The 25908-nt window shown below is 38.3% G+C and overlaps 5 protein-coding genes across 12 annotated transcripts; 4 read left to right on the top strand and 1 right to left on the bottom strand.

Moving 5' to 3' along the window:
* Positions 1-566: 566 nt before the first annotated feature.
* On the top strand, positions 567-6407 carry LOC127248665 (putative E3 ubiquitin-protein ligase LIN-1). 7 transcript variants are annotated; one of them, XM_051271127.1, is made up of 15 exons: positions 569-1387; positions 1480-1552; positions 1640-1783; positions 1862-1959; positions 2039-3166; positions 3252-3393; positions 3460-3705; positions 3777-4071; positions 4688-4809; positions 4889-5008; positions 5086-5217; positions 5286-5417; positions 5493-5873; positions 5966-6082; positions 6177-6407. In XM_051271127.1, the coding sequence occupies exons 1-15, from the start codon at positions 618-620 to the stop codon at positions 6279-6281; spliced, it is 4005 nt and encodes a 1334-aa protein (XP_051127084.1). In that variant the 5' UTR covers positions 569-617; the 3' UTR covers positions 6282-6407. The 7 variants fall into 7 exon arrangements, with proteins under 7 accessions (XP_051127125.1, XP_051127116.1, XP_051127084.1 ...); XM_051271134.1 differs by having other exon boundaries at positions 570-1387; positions 5286-5408; XM_051271142.1 differs by having other exon boundaries at positions 571-1387; positions 5286-5408; positions 6159-6407.
* Positions 6408-6713: 306 nt separating this feature from the next.
* On the top strand, positions 6714-9140 carry LOC127248700 (UDP-glucuronic acid decarboxylase 2-like). 2 transcript variants are annotated; one of them, XM_051271198.1, is made up of 8 exons: positions 6714-6969; positions 7544-7843; positions 7939-8085; positions 8171-8250; positions 8339-8422; positions 8505-8579; positions 8680-8772; positions 8855-9140. In XM_051271198.1, exons 1-8 carry the CDS (start codon positions 6714-6716, stop codon positions 9077-9079), a joined length of 1260 nt encoding a protein of 419 aa, XP_051127155.1. In that variant the 3' UTR covers positions 9080-9140. The 2 variants fall into 2 exon arrangements, with proteins under 2 accessions (XP_051127155.1, XP_051127148.1); XM_051271191.1 differs by having other exon boundaries at positions 7529-7843.
* A 3591-nt stretch (positions 9141-12731) lies between these two features.
* Positions 12732-14463, bottom strand: LOC127247655 (uncharacterized). Its single transcript, XM_051269613.1, has one exon. The coding sequence runs from the start codon at positions 14261-14263 to the stop codon at positions 13100-13102; it is 1164 nt and encodes a 387-aa protein (XP_051125570.1). The 5' UTR covers positions 14264-14463; the 3' UTR covers positions 12732-13099.
* Positions 14464-16820: 2357 nt separating this feature from the next.
* On the top strand, positions 16821-23717 carry LOC127249554 (uncharacterized). The gene is made up of 14 exons (XM_051272428.1): positions 16821-17921; positions 18351-18432; positions 18615-18806; positions 19030-19094; positions 19182-19341; positions 19541-19786; positions 20038-20154; positions 20234-20422; positions 20498-20579; positions 20715-21655; positions 21796-22297; positions 22378-22568; positions 22736-23180; positions 23504-23717. The coding sequence occupies exons 1-13, from the start codon at positions 16861-16863 to the stop codon at positions 23162-23164; spliced, it is 4257 nt and encodes a 1418-aa protein (XP_051128385.1). The 5' UTR covers positions 16821-16860; the 3' UTR covers positions 23165-23180; positions 23504-23717.
* On the top strand, positions 23628-25650 carry LOC127249569 (uncharacterized). Its single transcript, XM_051272455.1, has 3 exons — positions 23628-23795; positions 23906-24011; positions 25154-25650. The coding sequence occupies exons 1-3, from the start codon at positions 23628-23630 to the stop codon at positions 25234-25236; spliced, it is 357 nt and encodes a 118-aa protein (XP_051128412.1). The 3' UTR covers positions 25237-25650.
* The last annotated feature ends 258 nt before the right edge of the window (positions 25651-25908 follow it).

Here is a 25908-nt window from a genome sequence, read left to right as displayed (position 1 = left end):
CTTATATTTACCTTTAGTATAACAAATGCAGAGTTATAGTAAAATATATGTTTAATTATAATATAAAATATATTATATTATAAATATGTTGAGATCTGTATAACATATGTTCAGTGATTTGACCGGATCACCAATTGACCATGCCTTTATATAACACATTGATATAAAGTACTCCACAGTAGTAGGTGTAAAACTGTTTCTAAAAGATCAAAATGTTCATACTTTTTTATGTAATTATTGTAAAAAAGTAAGAGATAGTTTTATAAAAAAGTGAAAAAGTAGTTAAAAAATAAAAATGAGACTATTAATTTGGAATGAACGAATATGACGATGAAATTATTATTTTGGGAGGGAGGGAGTATTAACTATTAATTAAAATTATGTAATATATGCATTTACCGTGCTAATTTGGGTTTTAATTCATATTTGTTTGTTAGTCTATATGATATGCTTTCAATAGTGTATTGAATTTTAAAATTAGACACCTGGTGCTGTCATTATAGGACAATTATTGCAAGAACTTACTATTTGATTCCATTCCCTAAGGGGTAGCTTTACGCCTTTCTGGATTTTTGGAGCTGTCCCAAAATGGACACTGTTCAGACACACAAACACATATGATACAATTCTGTCTCATTCTTATCTTCCTTACACAACCCTTTTTTCTTCTTCTTCTTCTTCATGAGGTCAGTACAAAAATGTCAACAATGGCTTCAACCCCTTCTGCACCATCGCCAATGGATTCTTCCCACAAACTCGACCTCGAATCCGTCAAGACATTGGTGAGAATCCTCAACCAACATCTGCACTCAATTCTCGACGACAGGGATGCCCAAAGAGCCCTGAAGATGAAATGCAATTCCAGGCTCAAAATCCATGCCCAAGAATTCTTCGAATTCTCCCAACACTCTGTCCTGTCGAATCTCTATTGGGGCATCGACGGCACTCTGGCGGCAACCGACGCCATCTCCGACGAAGACAAGGCCACCAGGCTCGAAACCTCTGAGAAAATGCTGCAGATTCCTGCCTCATTGGACGATCATGGCGCTACCTTAGGAATTCCGAATAATTACCTGGTTTGCTGCGCATACTTCTACTTGTCTGTTGTCGAGCTTCTGAGGAAGAACGAATGGCAAGTGGCTGTCCATTTCCTTCACGCCGTCGCCATTTCGCCTCGCATCATCGCCGCCGAATTCACCCCCGGAATTTGGCCTCTGGTCATTAGGCCTATGATTCGGACATCATTAGACAGGTTCGATGAAATTGATGAGGCTAAGATCGATGAATTGATGAAATGGATGGCAAAAAGGTATAAGCCTTGGTTAATGTACTATCAGATCATGTCGAATGGCGTAGAAGGTTGTCGGAATTTCGACAATGGCAGCCTGTAAGTTTCTTGCAAAAAGAATTGAAGTTGTAAGATTAGATTTTCAAGAATTGTTTATTTGTTGTTTCTAATCAATGTTGTTTGTTGATCAGTTCTAACAATATTCAACGATCTAGAAGCATCGACTCGCAGCAAAATTCAACCGGATTCAGAGCTTCTCAAAGCGTAAAATTCATTAGTCCTTCATTACAAAAAAGAACCATTGTTCTGTTACATTAGTACATCTTTCATTCCTTGTTAGAATTGATGCAGCTCGAGAAGACTGTCGATATTAGTCGACAGACAAATCGCAGCAAATGTACTAAGATCAAGTGTCTGAAAGACATACTGAAAGAATCTCAGCACGATTCTTCGACATCCGAAGATTCAGCTTCAGACGAAGAAGGTGTTCTTCAGGTACTTCCATTAACAAGATCATAGGATTATCTAACAATGAATCACTTCAAAACTGAAATCCAGCTTTGCAATGGATAGAATTCTTCAGAAGACACACTCACTTGTCTGAGAACTGAAAGAATCGATGAAGAAGAGAGTCCAGCAGAAGCTCTAAATCAGTACAAATCACTTTCATGGTAGCTGCAAGAATCTAGACATAACTATATATATCGTTTTCAGTAGGAGTTCGAATGCTGAAACGTCGAACGTACGCAGGATTTCGCAGGCGTCGTCGTATCCAAATCCCGAGAGGACGCTGTCGCTTCTAATGCAAACAAAAGTGAAGGAAACAAACGCCATAGAATCGATTTCCCGGAGCTTTTCGACTTCGTTTTGCGACACCGATGTATCGGCGCTATCGCTAAGAAAAACGGATCGCTACGCTCCGTCGAATGCTTATATCGAAGAAGAGGAGAAGCTGCAAAGGCATCACAGCATCAGCTCAATTTCTATGAACAATTCTCAGTTCATGAAACACATTCGCCGCAGAAGCTCGACGAGGATGAAGAAAAGCCAGAGCTGCCGGACGCCGTTGCCTGAAGCTCCAGAAGATAATCTTTTCGCCGAACAGAATGGATTGCTCGAGAAACTGGTTTCGAAGCTATGCTTCAACGACGAATTCGGAAGCATCGACGACGACTGCACGGTCGAAATCAAGTCGATATACGACATATTGAACACCAAATCAGGACTGAAGTATTCTCTTCTGAAGGACATAATATTAGACCAGCTGCTGATCGCGATTTCAACGTCGAAAGAGGAGAGGGTCGTCCGAACATCGGTTGCGATACTGTCGACTATCATCACAGCAAACAGATCGGTCGTTGACGACATCAAGAGGAAAGGATTGCAGCTGCACGACTTGGCGACGGCCCTGAAACGCAACGTCCACGAGGCCGTCATCCTTATATATCTGATAAATCCGTCCCCGGCGGAGATCAAAACACTCGAGCTTTTGCCGTGCCTCGTCGAGGTCGTCTGCACCTCGAAGAGTTACAAGGTGGACTTTACGTCGCTCCTGCTTACGCCGCCTGCTGCGTCGTTGATGATCATCGAGGTACTTGTGACTGCGTTCGACTACGAGACGAACAGCATGCACTTGGCTGCGATAAGCTCGCCGCGAGTGCTTTCAGGACTCTTGCAAGTTCCGAGGAAAGACAACCTCGACGAGTTCATCTCCTTGGCTGCTATACTCGTCAAGTGCATGAGGTTCGACGCGAAATGTCGAAAATACCTATCCGAATTTTCGCCATTGTCTGCTTTCGTGTCGCTTCTATGGAGTAATCAAAAGCGTGCGACGACTATCGCCTTGGAGTTTTTCAACGAGCTCCACAGAATGCCGCGGTATGAAACAATCCTAGCATTACAGAGCTTTGGCTCGTCGATTCAACTTATATATACATATATATATCTATACATGTTTCATCAGGTCATCATCCATTGGATTGTTGGAGCAGATTCAGAAACAGGGAAGGATGAACAATATGTGTGCTTTATTCCTTCTTACACAGAATTCGGAGCCGGAGTACAAGCTTCTTGCAGCAAATTTGTTACTCCAGCTAGAAGTACTCGTAAGTGTGTAGATCTATTCAACTATCGAGTTCTTTCTTCTTCGCTGATAGTCAAAATCTTTTCAGGAAGATGCATCGGTGAAATGCATATATAGGGAAGAAGCTGCAGAGGCTATCCTCGACTCGTTGAGATGTGAAGAGTCCCCTGCAACACAGGCATTGTCGTCGTTCATACTGGCTAATCTTGGCGGGACTTACTCGTGGACAGGGGAGCCGTATACGGTGGCGTGGCTGGTTAAAAAGACTGGATTGACATCGGCGCATCATAGAAATTTGATCAAGAACTACGACTTCCTTGATCAGTGTCTGCAGGTAAAAGGCTGGGTTGAATTTCGAGGGATTGTAAGAATGTTTCTTATGAATGATGAAATATTGCATCGTAGGACGCCGGATTAGATCTGTGGTGCAGCAAGATTGCGCAGCGAATACTGCATTTAGGGGCACCTTTGTTCCATGCACTCGAAAAGGGACTTAGGAGCAAGATAAAACGAGTGTCGCGTGATTGTTTGATTGCTGCTGCTTGGCTCGGGTGTGAGCTAGTGAAAGGTCCGGATGAGTTGAGGCATGCCGCGGCTGAGATCTTGCTACAAACCATCGAAGAGAATGTGCATCCTGGTTTGGAGCTCGAAGAACGGTTGTTGGCTTGTTTGTGTATCTATAACTACACTTCTGGGAGAGGTAATTGTTAATTCACGATTACTATTGTTAAATTTGTCAAATGATCTGTTCACCTAAAAACTTAAGCTTCAAATACGTGCAAGGTGGATTTACGCCTAAAAGTTTAAACGGCAGAGTATAATATAGTCAACCAATAAGATATAATGTCAAATGATCACTTCACCTAAAAGTTTAAACTGCAGAGGATAATATAATTAACCAGCAAGATAGTCAACTAAGCTATAATATCATGTTAAATGACCACTTCACCTAGAAGCTTAGGATGTGTTTGTTTGTAGGTTTGGGTTATTATATAAATAGACGTTGATGTGGTATTTTAAATGTAAAATAAATTTATAATATAATATAAAAAAAAATATATATATATTGTTTGATTTGATATTTTTACATGACAAAAACATATGAATAATGAAAATATATCGTAAAATACACAAAAGAATACAGCCTTAAGCTTCATACATGTACAAGATGGATTCATGCCACATACGAATCTTCAAACACAGATATATTGGGCTCTGATATCATATTAAATGCTCAAGTCATCTAAAAGTTTAAATTGTCGAAGAAAGTAGTCATTTTTCCTTTTATCGATATAACTTTGAGTTACATGTTTCAGGGATGCGGAAAATAGTTAATCTATCGGAAGGGGTGAGGGAGTCGCTGAGACGGCTGTCGAATGTGACATGGATGGCTGAGGAGCTACTAAAAGTAGCCGACTATTTCCAGCCTAATAAATGGGTGAGTGAAGCGTGGTCGCGAGCTTAATTGCTGTCGAACGATTTATGTTACAGTGATACTAACGACGCAGTAAATGCAGCGAATTTCTTGCATTCATAGTCTGATGATGGAGGTGGGAAATAAGTCGAATGGAGCTGTGACTGCTCTTATTTTCTACAAGGGACAGCTCTGCAGTGGATATGCTGATGGTTCTGTTAAGGTTTGCGACTTAAGACCGAGCTTCGGTTAAGGTTTCTTCGAAAGATATCATACGTTTTTGTCATTTTTCGATTTCAGGTTTGGGACATCAAGGGACAGACAGCTACACTTGTCCAGGAGATGAAAGAACATCGAAAGGCGATAACATGCTTTTCGCTCTATGAGCCCGGGAACTGTCTTTTGAGTGGCTCTGCCGACAAGACGATTAAGGTAGAGACACAGTCTTGTATTTTTCTTTTGTAAGGACAAATATTGGCTGATGCTTCATTCTTCCATAGATGTGGCAAATGCTGCAGAGAAACGTGGAATGTATTGAAGTTATACCGATGAAGGAATCTGTTAGAAGACTAGATTCTTGGGGTGAACTGATTTTTGCAATCACACAAAGTCATAGGTTGATGGTAGCCATTGTAATAACTGAGGCAATACATTACAAGAATCATGTGTGTTGATATTATCTGAGATTTCCAAACTCTGCTCTTCAGGAGGTCGATGCATCGAGGAAAGGTAAAGATACCTTAAAAAACAAGCGCGTAAAATGCATTACAGTGGCACAAGGAAAGGTTTATGCCGGCTGCACGGATTCAAGTATACAAGATTATACAATTACAAATAGTCGACAACAAGAGATCAAAGCAACATCGAAAAGCTGGATGCCAAACAAGCCTATTAACTCAGTTGCCATATACAAAGACTGGTTATACAGTGCAAGCTCAGTCGTCGAAGGTTCAAAGATGAAGGATTGGAGAAGAGGAATTAAACCAAAAATAGCCATTTTGCCGGAGAAGGGAGCAAACATTCTTGCGATGGAAGTAGTCGAGGATTTTATATACTTAAATTGCAGCTCATCGATGAGCAGCCTCCAGGTAAACAAATCCTCCATTTCTTAAAGACATCAACAAAGTATGAATAGAAGTTTATGTTGGTACATACATATTTAGTTTTTTTTCGGAAACAGATATGGCTGAGAGGGACACAGCACAAAGTTGGAAGACTATCCGCGGGAAGCAAGATCACGAGCTTAGTGTCAGCCAATGACATGATCATTTGTGGCACAGAGAAAGGCCTTATCAAGGTATCATCTTGATCATGTCAGTAAATTGACTTTCGAGCTTCAATGTCTGTAAATTTATTTTATTCGAACATGACAGGGATGGATCCCTCTTTAGGCACACGAAACCTGCGCCGATGCTGCGACTGCAGTCTTGCTGATCTTCTTGCAGAATTCAGTGAAGTTTTGTGTAGATATTAGTAGCTATCTTTTTGCAAAGTAATCAGAAATTAATGATTTTTGTTTGCTACAAGGATGTATGTAATAGCTTATATATATATATATATGTATGGATTTCTCTTGACCAGTGTCGTTGGACAGATGCAAGAAAGTAATGATTTTTCTTACATTTTTTTGCAGCCTATTTTGAGTAAATAATTACTGGTGAAGATTAAGAGGTAATAAGTGAAATTATTATTACAATGGACATAAAACAAACCAATCAGTTAAAACTGAAAACAGCAATTTTCACGGTCAGGACAGCCATCATTTTAGATCTCATGTTAGAGTTTCTTCACACACAACACACACACTCCTCTCATTTTGCAAACAAAAGGAGCTAAATACATCTATATTATTTCATCACTGTGGTGTCTTCCACCTGAGTCTTCTTCTTCATTCATTTTATTTCATCTCTGTGTGTTTACAAAATAGGATGAAAATGGACACAGATCAGGAGTCGAGTAAGAATCGAATCAAGACACACCAGAAGAAGTATTTGCCGACGTACATTGTCAAAGAGCAACGATTCGTCTGTCTTCTGATCGGCATTGTCGCTGCATGCCTTGTCTTTAATGCCGTGCCTTCCCATTCTTCGCCGGAAGACTTGTCGACCCCTGACGAGCCTACTCTCAAGGCTCCTCGTCGTGTCGCCTACGAAAGCACTGATTTTTATGGTCACTCCAATGCAGGTAGTGTCGAAAATGGATCTTGTTCAATTTGAAATATATTTAGAAAATATATATTATATTTATGATAGTTATCTTATTTAATGATTAGTAGAATTCTTCTATCCTTATCTATCACTATAAATATATACGTATTCTTATTATTGCAATTGAGAATTTATGTTGTAAGCTAGCGAGTCCTGTTTCCGACTCTAGTTCCTCTGTGGATGAACGGGTCCTATTTCCAACTCTGATGGTGTTGAGTTCCGATTTTGACTATGATCCAATGGACAGCTATACCCCTTTCGGTCAATCTTGGCAAATTTAAATTCGTTCGTGAAAGATATCACCTATCTCTTTTTCGGTCACAAACTTAAATTTATTCGATCATATCTTGAATTTGAGAAAGGGTGTTAAAATATATTTAGAAAATATATATTATATTTATTATAAACGATTTGTATATCAGTATAATATATTCTTATTATTGCAATAGAGAATTTCAATTTTATATTAAAACCAAACCAACACAACAGAGGTTGATTCTTCTTACTAACATATGTCTTTTTACATTTTACAAAAGATATGTACAATGCAGGTGGGAAGATTCCTCTGGGGGTGAAAAGCAAAGCCCTTCGAGTTGTGGTCACAGGAGGAGCTGGTTTTGTCGGGAGCCATTTAGTCGACCGTCTAATAGCCCGTGGCGACAGTGTGATAGTAGTCGACAACTTCTTCACAGGACGCAAGGAGAATCTTCTGCACCATTTTGGGAATCCAAGATTTGAGCTCATCCGGCATGATGTAGTCGAGCCTATCTTGTTAGAAGTCGATCAGATCTACCATTTGGCCTGCCCGGCGTCGCCCGTGCATTACAAGTTCAATCCTGTCAAGACTATTATATCCTTTTCAAAGTTTTCTTAACCAATATTCATAAAGTGAAGTGTTTCTTGATTTTTGGCAAGATTCCTTGACTATGATTGTCTAGAGATCACAAGACAAATGTGATGGGGACATTGAACATGCTCGGCTTGGCGAAGCGAGTTGGCGCACGGTTCTTGCTTACGAGCACCAGCGAAGTCTACGGCGACCCCCTCCAGCATCCGCAGGCCGAGAGCTATTGGGGAAATGTCAATCCCATTGGTAAAAGATTCATCTGGTTTATGTTTGCTTTGCACTTCTTACAGATTCTTGTCTGCATTTTATCTTAACTTGTGGTAATGATCAGGCGTTCGGAGCTGTTACGACGAGGGGAAGCGCACGGCCGAGACTCTCAGCATGGATTACCACAGAGGGCTTAATGTTGAGGTTATTACATGACAGAACAAAACATTACAATCAAGTAATAATAGTACATTCAAACATGTCTTGTAAGCCATCTGCAATTGTGTTTCAGGTAAGAATTGCTCGGATTTTCAATACTTACGGGCCGCGAATGTGCATTGATGATGGCCGTGTTGTCAGCAACTTTGTTGCTCAGGTTAGTTCAATTGCGCTAACGACTGCGTAATAAATTAATGATGCGTATCCTGTTTAAGTAATATTTCGAAAATGTTTTGCAGGCGTTGAGGAAGGAGCCTATGACCGTCTACGGCGATGGAAAACAGACCAGGAGCTTTCAATATGTCTCAGATTTGGTAATAAAAACCTTCCATTGCTCAAAAAAACTCTTCATAATCATCTACAGATTATAGCTATCTTGTGGCATGGCTGATTGCAACTTGTATTCTGACAAAGGTCGAAGGTTTGATGAGATTGATGGAGGGCGATCATGTCGGCCCTTTCAACCTCGGCAACCCCGGCGAATTCACAATGCTCGAGCTTGCCAAGGTAAGTGTTCTTCCGTTACAACAATATTGCCAAACAAACAAGAAGTTAAGACATGGCTGAAAGTTATGTTGTAAACATACAGGTAGTGCAAGACACCATTGATCCAAATGCAAAGATAGAGTTCAGGCCTAACACCGAGGACGATCCTCACAAGCGGCGACCGGACATTTCCAGGGCCAAACGGCTCCTCGGATGGCAGCCGACGATCTCTCTGAGGGAGGGCCTTCCGAAAATGGTCAGCGACTTCCGGCAGCGCATATTCGGGGAAGACAATGAGGGAATGGGCGGCGGCGCCTCTGTAGAATAAAATTCTGACATATACGAATGCATGCTACACGTACACAAATACATACATATACATATATAAACACACAGTTAGAAAAGAAGGAATGTAGCAATAAGTCCAGCATCAATGTAGGTAGATGTTGTTGCAGCAGCAGCACTTTGTTAGGGAATAAATGTTTCCCCTTAATGAACGAGAGGAATGCCAAGATTTTAGAATAATGTCTCAGTTGTTCTTGTTTATATCTAGCTCACTCACAATCACAAACCCTTTATTTGTTTTTTTGAAACATTGTATGTAAGAACGTTTGTAGAGTGGTGGTTCTTGTCTTTGAGATATTTTAGCAGCTGGTATGAATTTTTGTCCCACTTCACAATTGGCAATGGCGATGGCAGTCTGGCACTGATATGAGTTCATGGGTCACAGAATAAATAGTATAATTTTAGGGGCCATTTTGACATTTTTATTGTTCGATAATCTTTCTTCTGAACATTTTTCAGTGTGCTCTGTTCTTGAGGCTCATTCCAATGGCTGTTTTCGGGCGAGTATAAGGTGAGGCCACAAACACTCGTTTCTTTCAGCTTGTTTGAACTATTCAGATTCTTGGGGCCGTTTTTTACCCCTGATAAAGATTTATCTAGAATTTGGGTGATTAGGGTTCATGGGAAAAGAATTGATGAAATGGGAACAATTACGGCAACCTAATTGATTACAAGAATGTGTTTCTGTGTGATGATTTACTGATTCTTCAAGTGACATGCTTGCGCGTAGATTTTGTAAAGCCCTCACAACAAGCAGCCAAAATGTCGAGAAAGAGCAGGGCTTGAGCAAACTGGATGTAGCAAAGTTACATCCCCTCTCACCCGAGGTTATTTCTTGACAATCTACAATTAACGTTGGTAAAACTCTTTAGTCCTATGAATTACATTTAGCTTTCATCTTTTACAAGTTTTTATAGGATTTTCGATGTTGACTGCATAGACCACACACATAAGAACATACGCATTCACCATTTTCATGCTGTGTTCATTGCTCCTTCATGAACCAAAAAAACCATTGGTCATGTGGCTCATGGAAAGTGCTAGATTCGATGCTGTTAAGTTCTTTTTGCCATGGAGAGATTCTAATGTTGAATATGGGATCTATGTAGACAGGGGATATAAGCTGGTATCACTCTCGATGTTCTACCCTGCCTGATATAACCAAATCATTTTGATTCTACACCACAACAGGAGAGTTTGGGAACAGTTTTTGTTCGATGGATGGGAAAAGATTATTTTGAGCTTCGAATACGACAATACCAGTGGTAAATTGTTATTTCCTTGTTATTTTTGGTGGCTTCATTGGCTTTTGGATGTTGAGTTGTTGGCTAACCAATGTTCTATTACAACATTTTAAGTTCTTCATTGTGCTTCAATATTGAATAGAAATGACAGAACAAAATTCAAGTAGTTTTTGCCTCTTGTGGAAATCTTGAAATAATATCACACATACCGTTATAATTGGCTCGAAAAAACTAGAAATGAATAGCATGGGTTGCACTGTATTAGATGAAAGAAAGGTTATACTGCAAATTTATGCTCCAACATACACTTGAAGACAGTAGTTTTGTTTGAATGAATGATCATATAAAGTATCGAGACATTAAACTAGATCCACATGTTCATAAATTCACTCATTCACCAAAATATGTTGCAGTAAATTAGTTCAATTAAATTCCCATTTTATATCCGAGAATCTTTGTGTTTACACTGATTATGTGTGGTTTTTGTTCATTACTAATCCTATCCCGTTCGTTGTGTTCTAGCATTTACTTGCTTAGACACAAATTATATATTCACTATATCACATTGCTTGTATGGTGTTGAAATCCCAGTTTTGTTTTTGTTTTAGTAAATAACAAACTGGTGGACTAATGGTTATGGCGCGACCTTTCATTTGAATTTAACCAATGCTTGTTTTGCTTACCGTTATCCGGCTGGCTGGCTGGCTTGAGCCCCGTCGCCTTTGTCAAGATGCCGAAGGGTTTTCGCTACACCAACACTTGATTGACTGTAAGCCCGGTTATATTTCACTGCTAACTTACCTTCCTACTACTAAAAAGATTGCTATAAGAATAGTTTGCATATAAGAACCCTAAACTAGTACAAATGCTCCATTCATGAATATTGTTTGTTTAGGGTTTTGTGGTATCTAATTAAAGGGCCCCAAGGCATGGATTATCTATCAATCAATCTACCAAAGTGCCCCCTTGTTACTATGAATCACACATATTATCCAAGTTTTTATGTGATCAAAAAGTATGTGTCATCTCTAGCACTTATGATCCCACCTCCATGGCCTATTTGCTTGCATGTCCCTGTCCATATCTGTCACTGTTTACCTGAATCCTCACAAGTCTCCATCTCTTTTCTGCATCATACTTGTAATTATTAGTTTCCATGCACACATGCATCAATATGGCTGTTTTGTGTGTGTAGCCAGTCAAATATGAATTAAAGGTTGGTTATGAGCATACATGTTTTGGGTTGGGGGTAGAAGATCAATCATACAAGTAGAAGTAGCTATCGTTCATGGGGAACCAACAAAATTACAACTGCAGAGGCTGTGCACACCCAAGACCTGTCATAATTCAACAGTGTCTCTGTGGTCCGTGCCTGAAATTGGACAGACACCAGAATCCAATTAGGGCTTGTATTCTTATCCTTTTTCTCACCAAGAATCTACACCCCAAAATCTTTCAACTAAATACATGAATCTAATCCTCATATTCAGTTATCCAGTAGTACTAATTCAGAAAAGTGATTGATTCTTGTGGCTACATACATACATACATAAATTATGTATGTATGTATGTATAATCAGTAGAAGCAGCAGCAGCAGCCAAGAAGAGGGCTAGCTGCAGAAGCCATGGATCTTTATTAAATTTGATAAAATGCATTCTGCTTTTATGGCACTATTAATTGCAGTGTTGAAAAAGTAGCAGATTATGGTTGTGAAAATACCAAAGTTTTCGGTCATCAATAGCTGCCCTCATTAAATAGTATTAGAGTCATCTCTACCACACTAGCCCAAGGATCAATTCAGTTGTGTGCTTCTTTGTGGAAGAGATATGTAGATGCCTTTTATTAGAAGAGCTAATAAGTGAAGGGAGTTGTGACAAGGATGGATCCACCTGGATTGGACCAGATGAGTGTAGATTAGGTGATTAAGACATTTCAAATATTAATGAGTGTCCAGTGTCTAACAAACAAACATGTGCAAAGCATCACTTCTTTTTTGACTCTAAACCTGAGGTTGATTATTTCTCATTTCTTCCTCTTCCTCCTCAGGATTCAAATCTTGAATGATTAGACAAAGGGAAAATATGGGGACATGTAAATCTGCATGCACATGTTGGGCTAGTGACATGTGATGTCAATCTTTATTTAATTCTTGACCTTCCCATCTCTCTCTCTCTCTCTCTCTCTCTCTCTCTCTCTCTCAAGCCTCCTTGATGGAGACATCATCAGCTCATATCTATCTATCTATCACCAACCCCTTTTTTTTGCAACTAAACATAAAAGACATCAATCATGTCAACAATCAAGTGAACAAAACAAAAATAAAAAAGTAGAAGAAGAAGAAGTGGAATATATATATAAATATATATATACACACCAAATTGCAAGTCAAATGATCATCAAGAGTCTCCACATGGCTCAATTTATTCTCCAATCTTTCATCAATCTCATGCAAATGCACATATGACACCACCATTGATTTACAAAGAAGACAGACTGCTACAGTACAAGTACAACCCAGATCAAGATCCTCCTCCTCACTCACCCACTCAATTAAAACTAGCAATAGAATAAGAGTAACAATAATAATAATCATACATATTCAGACCTCAGCAAAACAATTCTTCACATTAACTTAAGCACTGCACCAACATGAACTTAACCAAGAAAGTAAAAAAAAGAAAAATTAAATTAAATAGAAAAAGTATAGTAGTAGTTGCAGTAGCAGTAAAAGTTTCAGGCAATTTACTGAGTCTTTGCTTCAGCCACTAACGGCCAACAATGAAGGAATTGCAGCCAAGTTTGGAGTAGAATTCTTGTTTGCAGCAGCTGCATCCCTTTTCCCTGATGTAGTTTTTCCTAAAGCCCTCATAGGACTTGCCAGTGCCCATCCCCAGCTTCTGCTCCTCCCATGGGAGATACTGTTACTGTTCTTCATTGTTGTTGGCAATGGCTTCCCATTGCCTGCTGACTGTTTGTCCTCTGAAACCAAGTATGAAGAAGATGAGGAAGAACTTGAGGATGATGTGATCATAAAGCCACTGAAAATCCCACCACATTTAACTCTTTCCTTGATGCAGTCTTGTGATGATCCATTTTTGTTGGCTGTTTGGACTTTGGGCTTCCCTTCTCTTTGAGACTCCACTCTGCGGAGAGTGCAGTCGCCGAAGCCATTGGAGATCTTCTCGAACAGGTCGCCGGAGAAGCTCCGGCTGCCGCATCCGACGGATCTGGATCTTGATACCTTTCTGTCGAATGCAGGACTCTCGTCGTTTTCATCCACCACTACGAACTGATCCTCCCTTTTCCTCTCCCTTGTTTCGGGCCTGGCTGTTGATGTGAAGTTGAAGTCTTTTGCACTCTTCTTGGATGCTGTGGAATGCTTTGAGGACGAGGTGTAGAGAAATGACCAGAACCTTCTTCTGTGTGGACTGGTGTCTTCTGTGTAATACTTCCCGTCGAAGAAATGGATGCCTCTTCTTGGAGTTGCAGTGGACTTGCTCCTCTTGAAGACAATGGTGTTGGGTTCAGAGCTCCCCATGGCCATGGCCATGGCGGCTCCTTCCTTTTTCTTCTTTCTGTGGGTTGAGACAAACGGCAATCTTGGCCTCCTGGTAGTGGTGGTGGCGGTGGTGGTGTAGGTGGGGTCATTGGCTTGGGTGGTTCGGGAGTTTACAGATGAGGAGGTAATGTGGTGGCGGGCGGCGGCAGCGCCGCCGCCGCCGAAGTCAGATCTAAAGGAAGGGGAAGAAGATGAAGAGGACGAAGGGAAAAAAGCTACAGAGAAGGATGAAGACACGAGTTTCCCCAATTTTTCTTGAAGGCAGAAAGCGCAGATCCCACCAGGAGTGCTGTTTTTGTATGGATGATTCGTACATTGCATATTGCCTTCCCCCATATCCTCGTGCACCACTTCCATCGCCATTGTCAAAAGCTTCAATCTTTCACAAACATGTACATAAGATTCTAGAGAGAGAAAAGGAAGAAGAAGAAGAAGAAGAAGAAGAAGAAGGTCAAACTCGAAACTCAAACTCTGTGATTGTGCGGCGGCATTGAAGTAAAGAAAGAATGGGTGAGGGAAGAAGATGATGATGAGGGGGGTTGGGTGGGGTGGGGGGGTAGTGTCCCCAGGGGCACGTGGAAACCAGACTGACTCTTGCAATAAAATAAGTGAGGTTAGAAGAGAGAGAGGGGGGCAGTCGCAGAGTCCTATGCTGCTATGGCAATGGATGGCCCATATATGTTTGGCCTGCAAAAAAAAACACAACCATTTTCTGGAATTCAATCGCTACACACCATGGCCTATGGGGTCTCCAACGACTCTTTTCTTTTCAGATATTTTCCCATACATTTCTGAATTTTACAACCAAACACGCCATCGACATGGTGGTTTATCCCTTTCGCCCCATAGATCCACACAATACAATATAAATCAAAGCATCTATCTCAGCCTGACACATTTCACGAAAGAGAAGCAAACACCCATTTTTAAATTATCCTCTCAATTCTTTCGTTGATGATTATGATGATGCATCTCAGCCTGCGCTAGATTTCTTGAAGCTCCCGGGATCCCATCATCCACACCGTTCATTTCAAAGAAGAAATGGAGCCAAGATCTTCTGGCGTTCCGGGTCCCGGGAGCTTCCAAGAACTGCGGTTAATACTGTAATGGAGGAGCTGGAGAAGAAGGAGACAAAACAATATGTTTAGTTTCTGTAAATGTAATTAATATGTAATACTAATAATAATAATATTATAAAATTGCGTATTTGTCCCACTACTTGTGATGGCAAGGCAAGAATTGATTTTTACTCAATTAATGTAAACAATGTAAAAGAGCATCTTCAATATTTGTGTGTGATTCAACGCTTGGTTTGCTTTGCAACAACATGAACATGGGATCGGCAGACTGCATTATCCTGTTTTGTCCTTTTCTTGTTGTCATTATCTATCATGTATGTTTATATAATGTGTATTGATTCTTGTAATAATGATTAACTTAATTAATTACATAGCCGTTTTAAGAAGAAAAATGCAGATAGGCATATGCTTGTTTGGCCAATTAATTTTTTTTTTCTCATTAAAAAATATTAATTTTTTAAGTAGAAGAATATTAATTTTTCTTTACAAAAGAAAAAAAAAAATATTTTAAATCACTTTTATAAATATTTGTACATGATCATATGAAAATAAATTTGAATAATGAAAGTAGTACTAATATATTTATATGATAATTTTTCACAAAATTTACAAATATTATTATTTCCATCCCACTTCAAACTTTGTGGTTTTATAGTATAAAAACTTTGAAGTTTTACAATAAAATAAAAAAATAATAGCATTTTATTTGTTATTGAAAATATATAAGAGTTTAGATTCTATTGTGACATGCTAATTAATTCAGCACAAGGTTTATTTTAATTAGATAAAAATATATTGATTAATTAGCTATTCAAGGCTCAGATTTATTTCAAAATGATAAAATTCAGCATACTATCTATCTTAATAAGATATTTTAATGTGTATTGATGATATATTTTTATTTAAAAATTAAAGATATTTTAATATTAACTTATAGGTAAGTGAATACTTTTGAGTATTTTTTATATTAGTTTTGAATTTAAAAAAAAAATACTTACTAGGCTTTATTTATACAATAATTTTGATATAGTTTCAATTTTTCCAGAACGATAAAATCAAATGCTTTCTTATCTTATAGAAAATTATATCAACTATTAATTTTTCTTTCCAATTTTTTCTTTTTTTTTTTTTTTTTTTTTTTAGATTTGGGTAAAATTTTAATTTGAATATGATATTAAAATAATATACTCCCTCTCGGTCCCATCAAGATATCATTTTGTAATTAACATAATAAATTTTCTTGCAATCACTTTATAACATATCATACCAATATGGATATTTTTGTATTTTTTACTATAAACTAATACAATGGACTACTAATATTAAAAAATCTACGTGTAAAAAGTAAACGGTGCTCTTTTTACGGGACGGAGAAAGTATAATACTCCCTCTGTTCTAATACAATAGTCCTATTTATCATTTTTGTCATTTCCAAAACAATAGTCCCATTTTCATAAATAATACTCCCTCCGTCCCAAGAACTATAATCTGGGTTATGTTCGGCACGGCGGGATTTAAGAAATATTAATATTATATTGGTAGTAGATAAAAAGTAGCCGTAAATATATTAGTGTAAAAAGTAGTGACAATTGTGTAATAATAATGAAAAAGTAGGAATAATTTTATGAAGAGAATATATTATAAAACTATCATTATTTTTATTATTATTATTATTACACAATTATCTGATTTTTACACTAAGCAAAATTTTTTTTGTTTGATCACAATTCACGTACCCGAATTTGAAGGCCCTAAACAAACACATCCTATTATTTTTATATATTTATATATATCATATGTATTTTTCCCGCCAAAATTATTCACCGCCGTTAGGACTGACTTCAGTTCCATCTCCGCTGCGCTTTGCGCCACGGCGCCACCATGAACCTTAAGAGTAATCCGCCGGCGGCCTCCACCGGTACCCACCCCGTTGCGCCACCACTGATAACGGACGGTGACGTTATTTCCCTGGCCAAGCATCACCAGCAAAACCCTGTCTCTTCTCAAGCCCCGGCATTTCTTCTTGCCGAATCTTCGCACGAATTGCTTATCTCATTTCTCCATCGACGCGCCGCCCAGTTTCCTGATGCTTCTTCGGCTGTTTTCGAGTATGTGTCTTCTCTTCTTTCCCTAATCAACGGCCACGCTGCCTCTGGACACTCCTGTCTTATTTCGGCTCTCCTTCAGTCCCATCTCCGCCTCTTCACTTCCGGAGGAATACCACATGATCATAATTCTCTATCAACGCTCCAGCAATTTGTGGGGCTTCTTGACAATGTTGAAATTACTGAAGTTCGTAAGGTAATTGATTTGATTACTTCATATCTCCCTCAGATAAACGAAGTGGAGGATGCTCATATTTTGATTCTCCTTCCGAAGTGTCTTGATTTGGTTAGGATCTCGAATGAAATTGATAAAAGCGCTGAATACGTGAACTCGGTTGTTGATGCTTTGATTAATTGTGAGTGGAGTAAGGCTTTGTTGATCAAATTGGTGGAAATTGTCCGGGATATTTCTTTGTGCATTGATAAAGTTAGGAAGAGGAGTTTTTTGAATAAGTTTTTTCTGCAAATGAGGGATGATGTGGAAGTACAGGATTTGCCTGGTCTGGTCTATCAGTTTTTGGTGTTGGCGACCAAAGGGTTTAGCAAGAAGGAGGTTATTGAAGGGATTTTGATGTATTTTGGGGGTACCAATAAGGGTGGTTCAATTATGAAGCAAGTAGAGGGTACAGTTTTGCTTCATGTGAATTTTGGGGTCAAGCAGGATCCCTCTTTGGGGCAGGAGGTTTTGAGTTTGGTGAAGTTAGATTCAAGGGCTTTTAATCATTTTACTGTTGCAGTTTTGTTATCCATTGCAAGAATTAGGAGGTTCAACGAGAGTGCAATTGGTGTTTTGAAGACTGCATTGCTTAATTCTTATAAGGATTACAAGAGTGCAAAGTAAGTATAATTTCTGTTGATCTTTGTGTATGCGCCTTGTATTTAAATGTTACAATTTATATCTCTTTGCATTCAGGTTTTGGCGATTAATGGTCATATGATATGGTGCTAGTTCTTATTGGTACATGCCTGAATTTAAGGAATATGGCGGTGTTTTAGTGTACTTATGTTTGAAATAGCATGAAAACAACCTTCCAAAATTGATGACTAGTTAAATTGTTATTACGTTAGAGAATAGCATCGGTAGTATGTATGTTACTCATGAATCTATCATTCTTTTACAATAATCTATAAGCTATTGAGTATTGACCTGGTTTGTTAATGGTGATTAATCATGTTCATTGGAAGATTTCATAGTCAAATTACTTAATTGATTCTTATGGTTATAGGATCTGTATGCAAAACCATTACCATTTGTTGTTGCTTCAGAACCTGCAGATGGATATTTGATGAAGTGAAGGTAGAATATCTGGAAAATGCTAAAGTGATAGAAAAGGCTATTCTTAAGGCTGTAAGCTGTTTCCCCTTCTTCTTCTTGATTAATTTGAAAATTTTAATGCTGCGGATGATACAAATTAATTTCAGACCATGTGATTATGGATGATGTTTGTATGAATCTGCTTACATTTGTTCAGCGGCTGAATTATTCATTGTGGCATCGCTAGACTATATATGGCTTATGTCCCACTGCAGGTGAATGCTAATCATTATGGAAGAGAGCACATTATTCCCAGTATAGTGCAGTTAGGATTTAGCCTGCTTGAAGGAGTAGAAGAGGGAAACCAGAAAGAGATTTCGAGGTCTGATGGCCTATTGTGCACAGAAGAGCTAGGCACTCAGGTGCTGAAATGTTTATTTGAAGTACATGATATGTCAAGAAACGAGGTTACTAATTTAGTCAGTATGCTTTCTTAATTGTTAGATATCTCCATTCTGTTTGTGATGCATGGAAATGGCCTCTCTCTACAGAGAGTCTTCTTTACGTACACCACTTCAAGAAATTGCTGCTAGCAATGTTTAAAGCTATTGTTGGTGAATGTGTGGCAGTTTAATCACAACTCCTACAGAATTCAATTCTTGTGGTCTAAGTGTATAATCTTTTGTGCAGATAATTGAGCAATGCAAATTCCGTATCCTCTCTTTGAAGCCTGAAAAGTGCTTTGCTATAACAAGGTTGTATGAAAAGTATTGTTTTCAATATTTTTAGTGTTTTCCTGTATATTGTTGAGCTTATTTTAGTTTGTTAATTTTTTTCTCCAGATTGCTTAGATATCTGATCCAGGTTCATCCTCATCCGTTGTTGGACCTTGCACATCATTTGAAAGAAATGCTGGATTATTTTGCTTTTATGAATGCTAAGGTTTCATATCATCTTGTCATGGTTCTACTCCCTCTCACCAAGTTTAGTCGTGATCTTCAGGTACTATTCTAATTTGTTCATCAGCCAAATACAGCAATGCCAACCTTTTGACATGTTTTACACTTACATCACATAAAAGGGAAATGTTTTTCCCCCTCTTGATAGACCATAATAATCACCTTAACCTGTTTGTTATTTTCAGTAATAATGTCCAACTTTTATTATAATTACATTACCAATGTCCATGTACTTTGTGCAGGATTACATCATATTGGTTCTTCGAAAGTCTATGTTTAAACAACAGAGTTCAGTTCGTCTTGCTGCTGTTAATGTCATTTTTGACCTGATTTTGTCTGAAAAACAATCAAAAAAAGATGGACTTTTCTCTTTTCAAGAATCAAGCAGCCAGGCCAGTTGTAGCCAGCAAGCTGAAGTGCCTCTCCCGAATAGGGCAGACCTTTTCCAAGAGCTTTGTGGTTTACTGCAAAGATGCCTTTATCAGCAGGTGCATCTAATAGTCCAGTGCCTTTTTTATTTAGTCTAACCAGAAATTATATCCTTATGAAGAATTTTGAAGTTCCCCTTAGGTGGCATGATTACTCTATCTCTAAAGCAGTTTGTAGTCTAAAGTTCCAAAGTTGTGTGATATTTACTTTCTTAGGGAATTTAATAGAGTTGCTCAATCATGCATTAAGATCCCTAGAGATATTTTTGTCCATCATCTCACAGCTTATTTTACTTTGCTTGTTTCTTAAGGAAAATATCCGGGAAAATCTGTATCGTGGTTTAATGAGACTTGTCCTGGTGGATCCGCCAGCAGCCAACACAGTTTTCGATTTTCTCCTATCCCACTTTCAGCGATTTTATAAAGAGGTTTCCATCAAGATCTTTGTCAATATTAGCTTTCTACATCTACATGATTTGAAATAAATGTTGTAGTTTATGTTTCTAGGATTTAACCAATCCATTGGTTCTTGATCAATGCGTGAGACTAGAAAATGGAAAGATTTGTATTGAAGAACCACTTGATTGCCTCCTCTTTTGCATCTCCTGGGTTCTTCTTGTTCAGCCACAAAATAAATCTGATCATCTTTCAGATTCATGGGCTTGTTTGGGATTCTCCGCCAGTCAGGAAAATGAGGTAACTGATTTCATTTCATTTAGAATGGATCATATTTTTTGCAAGTATAATTGACATAACCTCTTTTTTTTTAAGGCTGGGAGAACTCTTTCCAGAGAGTTCTTCTCAAATGCTTTAGTGCAGATCCGGGAGCACCTGAGGACTGTGAATTTGGAAGGTAGTCTTTTAAATGCGATATTATCTTTATCCATCACCTAACAATGTATGCATAAAGAAACATAAGTTTCCTTCTGCTTCAGTTATGCTCCTCAAAGTTTATGCCTTATATGGTTGTTTAATTGCATGTTATTAGGCCTTCTGGGTAAAAATCAAGATTCGGTTTCTATATCAATGGATGAAGAAAAAAAGAGGTGCTTTGCTACCCTGCTGTTGGGAATAATTGAAGTTGTTATGAATATAACTGTTTCTGAAATGGAGAAAGCTGGTGCCATGTCAAAATTGGAATTGGAAAGGGAGCTTTCTAATTTTATTGAGATTCATGAGTTGGTGGAGAAATATGTCAAACAAGGCCATGGAGCTAAAAAAGCATATGTGAGACCTAGTGTTAGTGATGCTACTGAAAAACTCGTTTTAGGCGGTAACAAATTGACTCAAGAACGAACTCCTCTTTTGGCAGCTTCAAGCATCCATAGGCTCTTGAAACACGCATTAGAGTTATGGAAACTTGATCACACTAAATGCAGTGCACCTTCCCAGAAAAACAGCCAACATTCCTCAGGCAAGACACAAGCTCAGAACATGAGATTTCTCTCTTCTGTGCTAAATATGTGCTTTCGACAGCTACAATTCTTCTTTGTTACTGAAAATGAAGATACATTAAAGACATTGATTTATGGGGACATCAAGCTTCTTGGGCTTCCGCTGCTTAGAATTGTTTATTCTCTCAAGTCATTGCTAAAGTCTGAGATGGATCTTAGCAAGAAAGAAGCAAAAGGAAAGAAAGATGCTGAAGATAGAAGGGAAAATATTCATTTGGCCTTGCTTTGCCTGAAAAAGTTTATTGAAATAAGTTTGTCTGCCACAAAGTACAAGAGCTTGATTGATGATTTGGCCTCAGCCCAAGGAATAGAGGATGAATCAACTGTTGCTGCGAATGCTGATTGTGATGATGACGGCAAATTAGCTGAAGGTATCGATGACCAGACCACAAGATGCAAAGAAGTATTAATAAAAAGGATCTTAAGGCCTCTCCTCAACGAGTTTCTTGAACTTTCTTTCTTCCGTGAAGCTGAGGTAAATTTCTTGTGCTTTAGATCTCCATTTAAGCAATCCGAATTACTATTGTAATTAATTTTATTCTCTCTGTTGGTTGTGCAATGGTATTTGATTTGTGCTATCATTGTAATGCCATTAAAAATGATGTGCATTCTCAGATTCTTGGTGACATAGTGCTGATGATTGGCAACAAGTTGCCTGAGGAAAGAAGGAATCTTATAGGCTCCTGGATCGTACGATTATGCAAAAGAATTCATATATCAAATTCAAAGGTTGCAAAAATTTTGGTCTTTATTGCTGCTACTTTAAGCACGCCTCCAGAAGATTTGTTCATCACCAAAAGTATTGCTGCAGAACTTCTAAAAGTTGTAGGGTCTGAGAATGCTAGCCCTGTAGATACATCTGAAATCTTCCCCATTATAAACAAATCAACAGATGCTGCGATAGCTTCTACATTATTGCAGTCACTCGAACCCAGCATAGTTGATATGGACTGGATCGTGGCAAGGCTAAAGACATACTATATGGCGTCTCAAAAGGGTGTTTCTTTTGATCAGATCGACAAAGCATCCCCTGAATTACAATTGGAAGAGATATTGTTTTCGAGAGCTGAAGCTGTTGTTAAGGTGCTATCAGATTTTATTTCCATGAATTTAAAGGGTATGAAAAGCTCTATTTATAGTGAATGAACTTGCATTGCTTATCGGTTTCTAGATCATCTAACCCTCTAGACAATGCAGATCCTCAAGCAGAAGTTCTGCTGAGGTTGGCCGCGAAATTCTACAAGAATCTAGCGCGAATATCAAAGCTGCAAATTGCTCCTAAAGGATGTCAGCAAATTTTACCCAGCCTCAAGTACCAGAGGCTTGTGGAAATTACTTGCAGGCAATTAACAACGCCTATTTACAACTTTGTTGCTCAGATGCAGAAGGTATTGGCTTCTTTTCCCTGTTTCAGAATCTACTGTCCTGTTACTGAAAATTTTGATCATCGGAAATTTTATCAATATTTTATTGATTTGAATGGTTCCTGCTTCTAAAATAAATGCTTATTAGAACTCATATGACATCTTGAAGAGCATTTGTTGATTGGTTGCAGAACCAGCAGGAAAGCAACAAGACTAGAGGAATTGCCAGCAAAATCAAGAGGGAAAACAGATGCATCCCTGACTTGATATTCCAGATAGAAGACCACGAAAAGTATCTTATCCAATTGAGCAAGATCACCAGAGTCAATCTGTTGAGACATGCAAAACGCAGCACCTCCAGGGACTTCAAAATACTAGAGTCAGTGAATGAACAAAACCCGAGCCATGATGCAGATCACAACAGCGCAAATGCTACTGAGACTAACTCACCTGAAGGATCTGCTAATGAAAGAGAAGAAAGTAATGATGACCATTTGTCCATAGCTGAAGAGGATACAGAGGATGAGGAGGAAACTGCAGTTCCTCAAGCCAAGAGAGCAAGAACCAGTAGAGTTGTGCAGGACTCTGATGAAGAAGAAGCAGCAGCTGCAGAAGCATAGCAACAAAAGCCATGTGGTATGTTTTCAGTAACATGTTTTGAAGGTCCAGATTATATATACTTGGGTTTAGACACAGGATTTTAGAAATTTTTGGAATTTTGAAAGTTCGAGGAAAGTAAAAAGATAAAAAATAAAAAATAGTCATGTTTGATGTAACTTGCGGAGATGATTTGATGTGATGTTTTTTTTTTATTGGGTTTTGACTTTCTGACCAGTGACCAGACATCATGAGTCAACATATAGACTATTTTCTAGATGGTTTAAACTGAGAATTAAGTGTAGATCACTGTTCAAAATCAAGGATTTCTGAGATGTCAATAAAAAGACACACCTTTACAGATCAGGCGGCACCGCACACATCTCTGCGTCTCTCTCGACCTCGAGCGGGAGATTTGAATTTAGGAAGAAAATAATCGATTTTTATCCTTAATTGAGAACGGGCTGGAAGATTTTTGGCGAGATAATGAGTGAAGAATCGAGAGTGAGTGGTGGCGGAGCCCTGATTGTGCCGGTGGCATCCTCCGACCATCGGAAACCCTCCTCGAGATCAAATCCCGGCAAGAAAGTTACCATAAAGAGTGCGGACATGAAGGAGGACGTGCAGAAAGATGCAGTCGACATTGCCATTGCTGTAATCTTCGTCTCCACTCTTCCTTTTTCCCAATTGATTAATACCCTTCAGGCATTCTTTTCAGATATTACCTTGTGTCCTTGAACATGTAAAACGTTCCTGGTTGGCAGGCTTTTGAAAAGTATAATGTGGAGAAGGATGTGGCGGAGCACATAAAGAAGATGTTTGACAAGAAATACGGTCCGACTTGGCATTGCATTGTGGGCAAGAATTTTGGTAATCATATTTGATCGTTCTTCGATATTTTTAAATTTTCGTTTTGGTTAGCAGCTTCATCATTTATATCCAACCATTACAGTAAATAGTTACAGAAGATTCAGTGAGGAACAATTGTGAGTATTAACTATAATTCATTTTTCTGGAACTTTTAACTTTGTCTCATCTAAGAAGAAAAGTCTGAAAAGCATCGTATGTGATATGCACTACCCAATTTTCATGATTTACGGTTGGCTCTTCCATTGCCAAACTTGTATCTTGGATCCAGGCTTGCACACCCACAGGTGAGTCCTACTAATAGGATTGAATTGAAGTTCCATAGATTGAATGTATAAATTCCTTATAGAGTCTCAGAGTATGAAATAGCTAATGATAAGAGCCAAATTTGCTTCCTTGTATATTAACATGTTTGCCACTTTGAAAAATATATGGGGTTAATCTAAATTCAATAATTGCAAGGTTAATTTTCTTATCACAATTTATTTTTCCATTTTACTTCTCTTTCCAACTTTGGGTGGGAATTTTTCTATGAAAATTATTTCTCTCCATTTTGTACCTTTTCCTTCTCAAACTTCCAAACAAATGAATATTAAGACTTCCTCCCACTTCCCTTCTTTCCCTTGTATTTATGTCAGCCTAAGTGGTTTTTGAGAAATCTACGAAATGGTTGTTCATTTTCTATTATGACAAAACCAATCTCTGTGAAACTTGCATGTGACAAGTTGAAATAAATATTTTGTCAAAGCAAACTATGTCTGTTTTTGTAGTAAACATCCATAAGCACAGCCATACACTGGCTATTTAGGCTTGCTCATTTTCTTGTTCTGACATACTTTCTGCATTTCTTTAATGAGTGCACTTCTAAGAATATGAGGGATGGCCCGGTGGTGTAAGGGTTGGACTTGTGAGCCACATCGATTATCATGTCTTATGTTATTTGAAGTTCACTGCAATCATGTCCAATAGATTGGAAAATGTAGTAAAAGTAGATGCTAGAAGATTAGAGAAAATGTAAATGGATTTAGTTGTATTAGTTGTGATGATCTTTAGCTTATCCACATCTTCAAAAAGTGCCGCCGATTCGGGTCTTGTTGTATATATCTGTAAGCGCATTCTAATCCAAACCTCATTGTTTTTTTTAGGTTCTTACGTGACACATGAAACAAATCATTTTGTCTACTTCTATTTGGATTCCAAAGCAGTACTCTTGTTCAAATCTGGCTGAGCTGTGTGTGGTGACCCAGATGAAGACAGTTGATGATGAAAGACGAAGAAGATAAGATTATGACGATGGCGACAATATAGCCAACCTCCTTTGTATGTAGTGTCTAAAGATGTTTATCTTTGGAAGAGTCCTTGTACTTTATGCAAGAATGTTGTTGTGGGTGTTTGTGATCGATCTTGTGGCAAAATTCTGAAGCATTAATAAAACCATGGTGCAGTGAATTGAGGGCATTGAAGTTTGATGGTCCAAATTCCATTATTTTGGCTCAGTTTGTACTAAATAGACTTATTGTTATTATGACGATGATAGAGGGGACATCGACATACAGTGCAGTGCATTTGCTCTCAATTTTGGAGAATGGAGATGGGCTTGGGAAGTTGGGATATACTATTATTTCCCGTTTGTTGGTTTCTACTTGTATTATCTCACTACCCTAATCTGAAAGACATGATTGAAGCCATGACTTGACCTTCTGATTGTCTGTTTATTACAGCTAATGACTTTGTGGAAGTTCATGCACATTTTGTGAGCTTACAACTTTGTACCAATTCTAACTAGTTGGAATTTTTTTTATTTTTTTTTTCAAGAATATGATCAAAATTTAATAATATTGCTGATGTTGCAACAGCCATTAATTTATTTGTAGAGTTTCCGAGATCCAAGAAAAGATAT

This window comes from Andrographis paniculata, unplaced genomic scaffold, assembly GCF_009805555.1.
Source record: "Andrographis paniculata isolate CXL003 unplaced genomic scaffold, ASM980555v1 Contig11END, whole genome shotgun sequence".
Classification (NCBI taxonomy): domain Eukaryota; kingdom Viridiplantae; phylum Streptophyta; class Magnoliopsida; order Lamiales; family Acanthaceae; genus Andrographis; species Andrographis paniculata.
This window is presented reverse-complemented; position numbering and strand designations above follow the sequence as displayed.